Source organism: Phalaenopsis equestris, unplaced genomic scaffold (assembly GCF_001263595.1).
Source record: "Phalaenopsis equestris unplaced genomic scaffold, ASM126359v1 Scaffold000552, whole genome shotgun sequence".
NCBI lineage: Eukaryota > Viridiplantae > Streptophyta > Magnoliopsida > Asparagales > Orchidaceae > Phalaenopsis > Phalaenopsis equestris.
In genome coordinates, this window is record NW_018164992.1 from 3,342,905 (window position 1) to 3,356,265 (window position 13,361).

The 13,361-nt window shown below is 35.0% G+C and overlaps 1 protein-coding gene across 1 annotated transcript in view; it reads left to right on the plus strand.

The window, feature by feature from the left end:
* The first annotated feature begins 843 nt into the window (after positions 1-843).
* LOC110029157 (ABC transporter C family member 2-like) overlaps positions 844-13,361 on the plus strand; it is a 93,259-nt gene continuing 80,741 nt past the window's right edge. The window contains exons 1-2 of the mRNA XM_020731315.1: positions 844-1,011; positions 1,176-1,558. Of these exons, the coding sequence (XP_020586974.1) occupies positions 1,226-1,558 (333 nt within the window). The 5' untranslated portion in view covers positions 844-1,011; positions 1,176-1,225. The remainder of the gene's footprint in view (positions 1,012-1,175; positions 1,559-13,361) is intronic.

Genomic DNA, 13,361 nt, shown 5'->3' on the forward strand with positions numbered 1-13,361 from the left:
AAAATTAGTCAAAATGTCCAGCTTATAGACAAAAAAATAAAAATCATGATGTCGTTATCATGGAGCCCCCAGCTGAATATTTTGAAATTATATTCATGTAAATTTAGAATTGGGATAATTGCATACAAGCCACCAAAACATTGATAATTACAAATTAATGGCATTTGCGAAGCACACGATCAAACTTGTTAGAATTAGGGCTGTAAATGAGCCGAGCTTGAGCGAGCTCAGACTTGACTAGTGTTCGGCTCGTTCGAAATTGCTCGTGTTCGAAATCTGCTCATGTTCGAAACCGGCTCGTGAACAACATGTTCTTATTCGACTCGAAAGTGACTTGTTAAAATTAAAATGAAAAAATAAATATAGAGTGATGAATTCGAACCTGGATAAAATATATGTAAAACAAGACGCATAACTACATTACCACAAGAGCAATGATGATTAATATAAATTATTATATAATTTTTTTTAATTTTGAGCTAAAACGAGCCGAATACGAGCGAACAAAGAGTTGTTCGTGTTCGACTCGTTTATAATTCGAGCTTTAAAAACTTATTTGTGTTCGGCTTGTTTACTTAACGAGCGAGCTGAACACGAGTTATCTGAACACGAGCTATTCACGAACAACGAGTTTTTTTGACAGCCTTACTTAGAATTTGATTAAAAGGAAAAATATGAGTTGGGTTTTAGCAAGAATTTTAATGTTTGGGTGTAAATTCGAAAAAAGGATAAAAGGATGGTTGATTTGAATTTTAATGTTTGGGTGTAAATTCGAAAAAAGGATAAAAGGATGGTTGATTTGTAAATGCCGCTTGGCCAGCCTACTTTTTATTATTTATTTATTTCTCCCCGCAGCTCTCGTCAGCGCTGACGGCTGGTGCATACATTCTCCTCTTCCTGATTCCCCTGATTCCTCCCATAACGAGCATAAAATCGCAGGTAAAGAGGAAAAAAAAATGCGAGGCGCACAGCAGTGTCCGCAGAACATCTAGGGTTTCTTGCGAGTTTCAGGTATTCCTTTTACGAATCTGGTTTTGTTGAGCTGTTCGAGCTAATATTTTTGCTTGAGTTTTGATCGAAACAAGATTTTCAGGAAGAGAATCGATAAGAGCTGACTATTTGTGGATGATTTTCTTTCGTTCTTCAGCTTATTTGTTATTTTTTGGTGTTGTCAGGGGAATGAACCGTTGCTAGAAGAACAAGATAATCTCCGACATTAGCAGGGATGGCGTTCGAACCCTTGGTTTGGTACTGCCGCCCGGTGGCGAACGGGAAATGGGCGAAGTTTGCGGAGAATGCATTCGGGGCTTATACACCGTGCGGTATTGAGACCATTGTGCTCGGCATCTCGTACCTAGTTCTATTCGGTTGTTGCTTTTACAGAATATGGAGGTCAACGAAAGATTATACCGTTCAAAGATACCGCTTGAAGTCTCCGTACTTCAATTATATCTTGGGGATTTTGGCTTTGTATTGCGCTACAGGGCCATTGATTAGGCTGTTTATGGGTTTGTCGATGGTAAACTTGGATGGGCAGACCAGTTTTGCGCCCTTTGAGGTTAGTGTGTTACTTTGCTCCAAGCATATTCGATAGCCATCATACTTTCTGTATATATATTGAAGCTTGAATTTGTTATGTGTTTTTAGTATAGGTTGTTGCAGCTGTTTTATTTTGTTTTCATGATGGCTTGCATTTATTTTATCTGCCGACCATTCTGTTTTATCCACAAATTGTTTTTGCTTTATCAAGTAAAATGAGTGCATAAATGCTCCTTAGACCTGCAGTTTTGTCGAGTTGTTAGCAGCTAAAAATTCAATGCTTTTCCTAGTCATCAAGAGGTGAATATTTCTTCACGATGATCGTCGCATCTCAAATTCGGATGGCTGTGCGCATCTTGTTAACATTCTAGGGAGCCTGAAACGAGTTTAGGAAGGGGACTTAGCTGGGAGATGGTTGTGATCACAAATGAATGATAATATGCAAGTTCATGATGTTTGGATAGGGATAAGCATTTTTCGGCGGCTGTCCCGACTGAAAACAACAAAGAGAGAGTTCTGAAACAACGATGGATGAGATTCTCCACCTATTTTTGCACAAACTACAGACACACCACTGACAAAAGGAAGATGATACCTTCTTAAGTTAGAAAATAGAGATTACAATATTATATAGACACAAAATCAAGCAAAAATCTTGCAAAAATGAGAAATAATAAAATATAAATAATTTCTTCTAAAAAATACCCTAATTTTAATTAAAGAAATATTGAAAATTGGCGACTATTTCATACGGGAGAATTCCTTCAGATTGGGAATGTTGCTGAAATCCCATTCAATTCAGCTTGCAGAATTGTGAAAATCTACTTTATCGTCACAGGATCCAACTTCGCGGGATCGATTCCGCCCTTTGCAGAATAATGCTGCAATCGTGATATCGAGGATGCGGTATCTGCGGAAGAGCTCCCGCATCATTCTCCCCAGGTACAAGATGCTTTGCCTTATTCTGTGGAGGCTTCTAAAATTGTTCTATCATCATAGGAAGGTTATCATACTTTTATAGCTTGGGGAGCCCTTCTATGAAGTCTATGCTCACATTCACCCAAGACAACTCTGAAAGACATATCATTTAAAAGCCTGCTGTCAGTTGTCAAATTGTATATATATATATATAAAATTTTGATTTTGAAAATAGTATTTTAATTTTGAAAAATGAGGCAAAAAAATCATAGTTTAAGTAAGCAAACACAACACTACAAGTAATAAAACACCTTGAAGGTAAGCTTATCGCTTGATGGCGGGCTTGATTATATAAACTAAAGAACTTATGACATCTGTATGGTCTGCGAGTTTTTTGTACCGACAATTCCCTTGCCTAATATAAAAATTAGACAGGATTTATTTTACCTGAATTCTTAATTTCTTATAGAGGCAAATCCGTATAGTTAATTACATTTAAAATGATCAAAGTCATTTAAGAAAACTCTCGATTAAGATCAGGAGTTTCGTCTTCAAGAATACAACATTTAGTTTTCAAGGTTGGACATAAGAACGTCAAATGAGAATGACTCAATGTGGAACATTTATTCTTTTAAAATCCAAATGGGCGAGAAGTAGGTGTCACAGATTTTGTGGCGAACCCCAATGATCTCCCAGACTATCCTATTGTCCAGCTTTATATTTTGGAAATGTTATTATTTAAATATTTCAATATTGCAATTTATTTAGAGTTTAAGACTTACATTCACACAATGTCCGACCATGCAAATAGTTTAGGAAGACAGGAGGGTTTACGTCGTATTGAACGATGACCTCGAAATTCTAAAAGGAGTTAGGGTTTATATCGCACAATATACGACCGTAAGAATGTCTAAAAGATAAAATAAAGATTTATGTCGTGCTAGACGAACAACTTAAAAATCCTAAAGGTTTAAGTTGTTTAAGACTACAAAATGTTTAGATGAGGCTCATCATTTGCTTTATGTTTTGCCTTGATCGTCGCCTGAAGTTGTCATCTGTCCACTTCCATCCTCGCCTTATGTTCCAGAAGGCTTGCTCCAAGCTCCTTGTGGTGTTGATTTGTGTTTTAAGAAGTGTGTTCAGATATGCACTATTGTTGAGTCACTGGCTTTGCTGCAGGGTTCCTCTTAAACAAGCGTCCTACTGTTCTCTATGCTAGGGGTCTCGCAAGTATAGCAAATAACAAAATAGTAACATTGCATATATAAACAAGATACATGCAGTAGAGTGCAGTAAAAAGAAAGTAGTAGTATGTACCTACTGCCTTAAAAGCTGCTGCTAAAAGGGGTTAGAACTACAAGTAGAGCATGCAAATATTATGAAAGATTAAACAACACAAAAGACATGTCATATGTGTAAATAAAAGATGAAGTGACTCATATATGAAAGATCGGGGCTGACCACAATAATTCAAATTCGGGATAGGCTTAGACTCATAATTCTCGAGGGACATCCAGAGACAACCATAAGCATTTTGTGTGCTTTGTCCCGTCCAACATTGGGTAGAAGCTACCAACAGAGCAATTGAAGACAGGCAAGTCCTAGCATGCTCAAAGTGATTAACAAATGGACTTGTATAGGATAACATCCAAAATTTTTAATTTGCCAGACATACAAGGTTAAATTTTTACTTAGCAATCAAAAGTAGCTAGTGTCACAAGAAAATATTTTTTTTTATTATATTTTATATAAGTATTTTGTAAATCAAATGATCCACAAGTTAATCACCCTAATCGTGCTAAAGTTACCAACAACCTAAGGAAGCAAATACAATTTTTCACGAAGTACTTGTGAATGGTAACATCAATCTTGCACCCTGCCTGAAGGTCCTCAGGCCATGATATACTATTATATTATCCCACATTTAGCACCAGAAGCGTTTCACATCATTGCCTTTAAACCTCAAACCATCCAACTTATAGCCCCGCTTGATGATCCATATATCACTACATTATACATGTCTACACATAAACCGGATCATTGAGCAAGAAAAAAAAGAAAAGGAAAATGAAAAAAAAAATCCAACCACAACGACATTTAAACGCCTTCCAAAACAGCAAAGTACGGGGCAAAAAATAGCACTTTATCGACCTCGAAAGAAGCATCCAAACCCCTCCAAAACAGCCTTTAATCAGCTCAAAAAACCGGCCTTTGAATCTTTTCAAAACTACAAGCGAATCAGCCCAAAAATGAGGTATTTAACTCTTCCAAACAAAAAGAAAATCAGCCCCATCAAAGAAGTATTAAACCCTCCGAACAACAAGGAAATCAGCCCCAAAAAAGGAGTATTTAAACCCTTTCAAAAACAGCGAATATTAAGCCAAAAACAGCGCTTTTTAAATCCTCCCAAAAAAGGTAGTTTATGTATAGATGTATGTTAAAAAAAAAAAAAAAAAAAATTTTTAAAATGATGTTTAAAAAAAAAAAAAAAAAAAAAAAACTGGGTGGCGTGTATGTAAATCTCCTCCTATAATCTTCCTAGGCAAGTTTTTTTTTCTCATTCTCAATTTTGCAAATCTTTCACTAAAGGTCAGCACCTAATCACTCTGGTAAATGTGACCCGAAAGCTAACACTAAAGACAAGAAGTCACGTTCTTTGTGCAGCCAAAAAATTTCTCCATGAAAAGTACAAATCAACATGAATTTACATATTCAATAATCCAACTCACCTCAGCAAAGCAAAAGGGTGCTTGCATTCACTTGGGACTGAAGCGGTAAAACCAGGCATGATTTAATACGAGCTTCAGAAAAAAAGTCTCATCAAACTGCTCTCGGTATCATGGAACAACAAAATTTTTCCTAAGCATAGCTAACCAAAGTGATTAGGTAGTCACCCAGCACAATAAAGCATTGTTCAAGAGCTTCCCGAGATGGCTATGTTGGGTGTTGGTAATAACTTGGGTAAGGGAGGACTTTCTCCATAACTCAATACAGGTTATCAAGCCCACTTGGAAATTGAGCAAAACTTTGGTTGGTTGATGGCGAGAGTAGAGAGGGAGGCTTTCAAAAAGGCAAAACGGCAAGGAGAAAATCATTTTATTATTATTTTTTTTGAGTGGGAGGAGGCAGTGGCTGTTGTCTCTCTCTCTTTTTTAGTATGGAGTGGGGAGCAATTGAAGCGTGGGTAGAGAAATAGCAGAAGGAAAAGAACCTAAATTCCTAAGCACCATTCTCATTTTATTTGCAGAAATGAAGCATGTAAGAATAGCTTAAAAATAAAACAATATTCCATCACCTCTCAACTTACTTAATCTTTTCTTGGAAAAAAAAAATGAAGTTATAATTCCTGCTCAAGGATCGCTAATGCCATAAGCAAAATCAAAGATGTCTGATTCTCTGCATAAAACAAGCAACTCCTCAAAGAAAAGATCTCATGAACTTATCCATTAATAATCATAAAAATGCATTTGTGATTCACAAGGATTAACAAGGATTAATGCAAGTATCAGGGAGAAGATGCACGCATGATTAAATTAAGAATAACAGAGCAATTTCACTGAAATAAACAAAATTCCACCAAGCAAGCAAAGTAAAAAGAAGCAGTTCAAACCTTTACAAACATTCCATCCAATTCTTGACATATTCACCCAAATTTCATATTTATAGCATCCAACTTTTTCAGAGCATATAAAAAAAAAACTGATAAAGCTTTTCATACATAAGTAAAATGATACACTTATAAAGAAATTAGAGCTTAGGGTGTCAGATATTAAATATTCAAGAATTCGAAGCACAGGTATGTAGTTGCTCAGGAATCAAGGTATATGTATGTAAATACAAAAGCTTAGGTATGATACATACATAAGAATTGTATGCAATGCATGTGAATGCACCAATGTATACGTGTCAAAGCACTCCCCACCATCAAAGGAATCTATACCGTGAAGTTATCAGAAAAGACAGGCCAAGAATCTCAGATTCTTTGATCTTCGTCATCTCCTTCTTTCCCATAGCCTCTCTTATTTTCAGCAACAACCTAATTCGTTTATTTATTATTTTTGCAAAGAACACATCAAACCAGCTATCCTCAGCCGCAATTATATTAGAGCATATCATTGCATTTCCCACTCAGCTATTATATCCAAATTCCTCTATAAACTCTGATAGCCACCAGGAAACTAGCCCTACAAAAAAAATTCAAACAAAAAAGTGAAACCCGGTACACATCTCAGGCAAGCTCAACACCATAAAACTGAGATCCGATAGGACAAATAAATGGGTGAATAATGAGACTGAAAGGAATCAGATCAAATTGCTTTAATCAAAATTGATGCAATTCTTTTAGACAATTTGCCTTTAAAAGATCCAAAAGCTGGCAAAGCAATGGAATCAAACCTCTGATGGTAAATCTGAGAAGGGCGAGTGACTTTTGAGCAACAGAACCTTCAATTGTCTCAAGGGTTTCAGGAGGAAGAAGTTAAGAGGGGAAGAGAAGATAAGAAAAAAAATCGTGTGTTTCCTCCTTAGGCTCCCCGTAGGGGTCGTTATAGCCGAAGGAAAATGGAAAAGAGGGGAGAAGGCCTTGTCACCATCAAATGCAGGGGAAGGGTAGAGCTCAGCCGAGCTAATGCTTCGGGAAGGAGGGGACTTAGCCAACCAAATGCTTCGGGGAGACAAGCTCGCCAGGGTCAACCTGCCAAAGGAGGAAGTTCGCAGACCATGGAGAGGAGTATGAAGCAGACGTCGGCTTCGGGAAGGAGGTCCTCCGGCAGGAGATGTCGGGCAAGGACTAAGAGGCCAACTCCTCCTCACGCGAAGGAGAAGGCACGGGTGAGGAAGTGCCGCGTGCTTGCTAGGTCTTCCAGTTGAATGGGAGGCACGTAAGGAAAGGGGTGGTGAGTGCATGAGTTAGGTTTTAAAAACATCCCTTTCTTTTTTTAAGTTATGTGCACCGATTTCCGTGCAATTCACTCGGACGCGTCCGTGGTTTTTCGAGTAAATTTGTCGACAATCGGGTTAATTTATGTTAGCATCATGTGCAGCGCGACGAATGATATTTGTTGATTTGAACTGAGCCGTTAGAGAGCAAAGTGCTTACCGGTGCTTGTCTAAGCGTTAACCAAAGTCAAGCAGACCGCTTTCGACAATGAGTCACCTGTCGTACATTGTGGGGTTTTTCTTATGGATTTTCCAATCCCTATAGGAACTCAACTTGAGTTCAATATGTATGTTTTAATTGACTCAACTAAACACTGAAGGTTCGGAACCGCTCATATGAGACTACAATGAGTCAAGAAACGACTCTAATTTCTAAGTAGCGTGGGTCCTAGTACCATTCCTTTAGGAAAGTCAAATAAGAAATTCTAAGGCTAGATCATAGACTCTATGGAGAAAGAGAAAGGAAGACCTAAAAAATGAGATCAATACGTGTCTTGATAGAATAAATATTTATCCTTTTTTGGCACAAGTATAACTAGAACTGCACATAAACAAATATTATCATGAATCACATCTCGAGCCATTAAATATGTACTATGTTTCTCCCTCTTTTTATAATTGACTGGACACGCTTGATAAATGAGTTTGTTTAGAGGAGTTGATCCTGGAATGAAATCTATTACATGTTCTAACACTTTTAGTGACAATCACACATGAAGTATCATGTTCCAACGCTTTTAGTCCGAAAACTCCCTCACAAGGGCTATCTCTTCTCTGGTATTGGTTTCTCTGATTCACGACTTTCTAAGTCAACCTAGGTTAGTTTTGCCAGACTTTCTCTCATGGGCTCATATTGAATCACTAGCATTTCTTAGTCATAGGCTAGAAGCTAATACTTTTTTTTGAGTTTGATATTCTCTTTTATAACACTGTCCATTTATTCAACCGTTCCCTGCTTAGTGAAAAATATCATTCATTTGTTTGGGTAATCTAATACAATGTACCCAAACCATGACACTTGAAGCGTTTTTTGGCTGTGATATATTTGAGAATGTTGGTGGGCTCTACATTTTTTTCACTCTTGATTGATTTCTTCTTAGGTGGAGTCGGCTTGGATGTTTTACTGGAGGTACCCTTGTTGGGTGATCCTTGGGTTGAACTTTGCTTGTAAGGTGTGCTAATGACATTTTTTTTTCTCCTTCAAAACTAAGGTCTGTACATCAAGTTGAGATCAATACGACTCTAAGTGCACCATATTACTAGTAAATGACTTGAATCCTCTAAGATACGTTGCTAGTGTGTGCTCCTCTGGTTCCACCTACTCCCATTTTAGCATGGTTGATCAAATTCAATGTTGCATTCTTCCTCAGAAGAATCTCTCTAGTTCAGGTGGTGGAATTTTTTGAATATATGCTATCAATAATGTGGGAAAAATATTTACGTAACATCTTTCTTTTCATCTTAGATCAAGTGATGGTTTTACTCTTTTCTTCTCGATTTCAAATGTGCTTCAAAAATTTTTATTTTTATTTTTGTAAATATTTTGTAAATTCGTATATTCCAAAGGTTTGTCACTCTAATCGTGCTAGAAATACTGACAATCTAAGAGTGTCCGGGGCAATGATCCTGCCAAGAATCGGCGAATAGTATCATGGATCATTTCCTCTCCCTTATTGAAGATCCTTGATGTAGGAGATACTATTCTAATAATCTCTCTTCGTATCCCTCATTTAAGCACACATAAACAATGCCGTCGTCGCCCTCGCCACTTAGACCCTAGACTTATCCTAGTCTGATGATCCATATGTGGCATTAACAAGTTTCCCCAATTGTCAGGAGTATTTGAGTGTAATATCTAAGCTCAGATCCCAGTGTACTGAGTTTCACTGTAGATTAAGTTATTGTGAGAATTTCACTGTTGATTTAATTAAGGAAGCATGAACTATGCCTCGGTGCATCCTTATGTCTAGTGTCTTAATCAGTTTGTGAATCAGTGCATCTTTATGTCTAGTGTCTTAATCAGTTTGTGAATCATGGTCAAGTGCCAAGTTTCATTATTTATTTGAAAATTAGGTGGATGAACGCTCACCTAGGGTGTGCTCCTAAAATCTAGGAAGCCTATGTTGAGAATTAGGTGGATGGCCTCTCACATAGAGCTGGCTCCTAAAATCTAGGAAGCCTATGCTGAGAATTAGGTGGATGGGCTCTCACCTAGGGCGTGCTCCTAAAATCTAGGAAGCCTACACTTTAACTTGTGCTTAAAGTGATTTAAAGTCCGGGTTCTGATACTAGGTGATATTGTTCTAGGGAGGCTAAAAGATGTTATTGAAGTGGATTTAGCGGGGAGTCTGTTATGGAATAATAAGGGAATGATAATATGCAAGTTCGACGACATTTGAACGAGGACAAATATCATTTGGCGGCTGTTCCAGCAAAAAATAATAAATATAGCTCTAAAATTATAACGTATGAACGACGAGTAGATTCATCACATATTCTTGCACAAGCTAAATACACAACACTTGCAAAAAAAAAAAGATGATGCTGTACTTTTATTATTGAAAACAAATATTATAATATCCAACAACGCAAAATCATGCAAATGTCTGCTAAAATTGAGAAATAATGAAATATGAATAGTTCCATCTAAAAAAAACTCTCATTCTAATTAATTAAATTTCAATATGGGTCTATAAGGGCTGGTAGTTATTGCTTGCAGAAGAATTCCTGCAGTTGGGAAAATTGCAAAAATCCTGCTCGATCCAGCTTTCATGATTGCGATGCTTTACCGGGATCGGATCCAATCTCGATTAATCTTCCAACATTCCCGGGATTGATTCCACTCCTTGCAGAATATCGCAATTGTGGGATCTCGGGACCGTGATATGGTATCCACAATAGAGCTCCCGTGTCACCCAAATAATGGAAGCCACGTTGAAGGAATATATAAACCTAATTTGTATTTTCAAAAAAGAAAAGATTTAGTATAAAATACAAAAAAAAAGGGTAGGAAAAATAAATTTGATATTATTATAAAATCAGGGTCAATAACATCTACAACTCTGAAGAACAATATGCTAAAATGAGAGTAAAACATTCAGTGCAAATATTAAAGTGGGAAAAATAACTATAAAAATGAAACTACCCAAATCCAACAAATATAATTGGGAGAAAAATTGAAATATCAAAAGTAAATTTATTATTGAATGAGCCACTCTTTTGATGAAGGTTCTCATAGCAATCTGATAGAACTTTTTATACAAAATTATCAATAAATGAGTTTGATAGATCAAATTTAGTAAATGACATTGTTTATTAAAGTATAAACAACACTACAGAGTGTAATATCAGTAATGAAACATGATGATTTACTATATGCATCTATAATATTATCAAACAAAAGAGTGTTGTCACAATTGTCATCTAACCTCGATGATGATATGACTATGCTCAATCATTTTAATGTAATATGTAATCATTGACAATCAATTTTATGTATTTCATCGCCTTCATTTTTAATCTAGTTTGGCCTTATTAATGTATGACTTAACAATAATTTATTTTTCGATTTTAGTTCTGTTTATATCCATATAGTTGGTTTTAATAAAAACCCTAAAATCGTGAAGGTAGACACCAGCCCAAAAAAATACGTTGATTTTCTATGGTGTTTCTCTATAGAATTGCCGGCTTGGCTAACCAACTTCAAGAATGGTTCTATCAATCTACATACTGCATATAAGCTTGTAATTTCAATTTTTTACATTTATTATATAATAATTTGACAAATAATATGATTGTAACTTGGAAAAAAATTATTGCAATTAATAGAAATAATGGGTAAGAAAAGTAATCATTGTAAATGTCTAATTAAATCTAATATGTAAGAATTTGTGCAGTAATAAATCAAGGTACACATTTCCTTGATGAATATCGTAAGAATCCTACAACATATGCATAATAAAACTAAGCTCAAAAAGGCAAAAGTACCAATTCTATATAGCAGCTAGAAATCTAATTCAATCAACAAGGATAACACCCATACAAATGAATGATACATTTATCTTTTATTTAGTAATTGTTGCTTATCTCGAGATGAGCAATAGGACACCTGTTCTATTGAAATTCAACCATGACATCCTATGAATCACTTGAAGGTCTTACAACAAGAATCTCAATTAATTGTTGATATAAACATAAAGGCATAGTGTAAGTACCTAAGCTACCAAACCAACATTTCAAATCAAATGTTGTGACAATTATTATTATTATTACAGATAAGAGTTTGAAAGATAATGTTGTAAAAATTAATAGAGTTGGTGATAGAATTATAATAAGTAAGATTATTATTGATACTAAGATTTTTAATTTTATAAGTGCTAGTTCCTCAAGTAGGTCTAGATATAGGGACTAAAGTTAAATTCTGGAATGACTTAGAAGAGTTAACACAAATGATATCTCTTAAAGAAAAAAATTTTATTGGAGTAGATTTAAATAGACATGTCGGTAGAGTGGTAGAAGATTTCAGAATTATTCATCGTGGCTACGATTTTGGAGTGACTAATGAAGAAGATAGAACAATTTTAGATTTTGCTCTTGTGTATGATTTTGCTATTACTAATATTTTATTCAAGAAAAAAGAAGACATTTTATTACTTATAAGGATTGATATAATAAATTACAAATTGATTATTTTCTTATGAGAAGAAGAGATCGTCGAGTTTGTAAAGATTGTAAGATTATTCCAAGTGATGATTTAAGTACCCGACATTGATTATTAGTTTTAGATTTTAAGATGCAGAGTTGTCAACATAACAAATGTTAGAACTCATCATTGTAGAATTAGATGGAAGAACCTCAAAGACACTAATAAAATTATTTTTATGAGTAAAATTCAAGATTTCAAAATTTAGGATGTTCATGAAGGAACAAATGCTATGTGGGATGAAGTAATAAACACTATTAAACGGGTAGTAAAAGATGTACTTAAAGAATCAAAAGAAAAAGTTTTTATAAATAAAAATAGTTGGTGGTGAAATAATAATGTGCAAGAAAAGATAAAATATAAGAAGTTATGTTATAAAAATTGGTTTAATTGTAAAAGATTAGAGAACTGAGAAAAATATAGAATAATCTGTGACGTTAAAAATTTTGTTTTTAGTATTTTTTATGATAAATTAGATACTAAGGAGGGTGAAAAATATATGTATATTAGGCAAACAAAGAAAAAAGAAAACAAAGATTTAACCCTAGTAAAGTGTATTAAAGATGAAAATTAAAAAAGTGCTTTTCTTAGAAAAAAATATTAGAATAAGTGGATTAGTTTTTTTATTGAATTTTTTAATTGAAGTTTCGGAAAATCCGATCGCCCTTAGTGATCTTAATATCGTTAATAATAATAAAATATTTCATTTTTTACCGTCACATTAGTAAAAAAGAAGTTGAGTAGGCTTTAAAGAAAACCAATGGTGGAAAGTGTGTAGGACTTGATGATATTCCAATTGAAGTGTGGAAATATTTAGGAAATTTGAGAGTTTCTTGGCTTACTAAACTCTTTAATATTATTTTGAAAACTAAAAAAAATGCCTGAGGAGTGGAGAAAGAGTATTTTGGTCCCCATTTTTAAGAATAAAGGGGTTGCAGAAGAGTGTGCAAATTATATAGGAATTAATTTGATATGCCATACTTTAAAATTATGGGAGAGGGTAATTGAACATTGGCTAAGACGTATTACAAAGATTTCTCAACTTGGATTTATGCCCGACATGTTTGCCATGGAAGCTATACATTTATTGAGAGGTTTGATGGAGACGTTCAATGACAATAAGGAGGATCTACATTTGATTTTTATTGAGTTAGAAAAAAGCATACCATAAAACTCCAAGAGATGTCCTTTGGAGCATTCTTGAGAAGAAAGGTGTTGATATGACTTATATTCAAAGTCATTTTAAAAGATATATATACTAGAG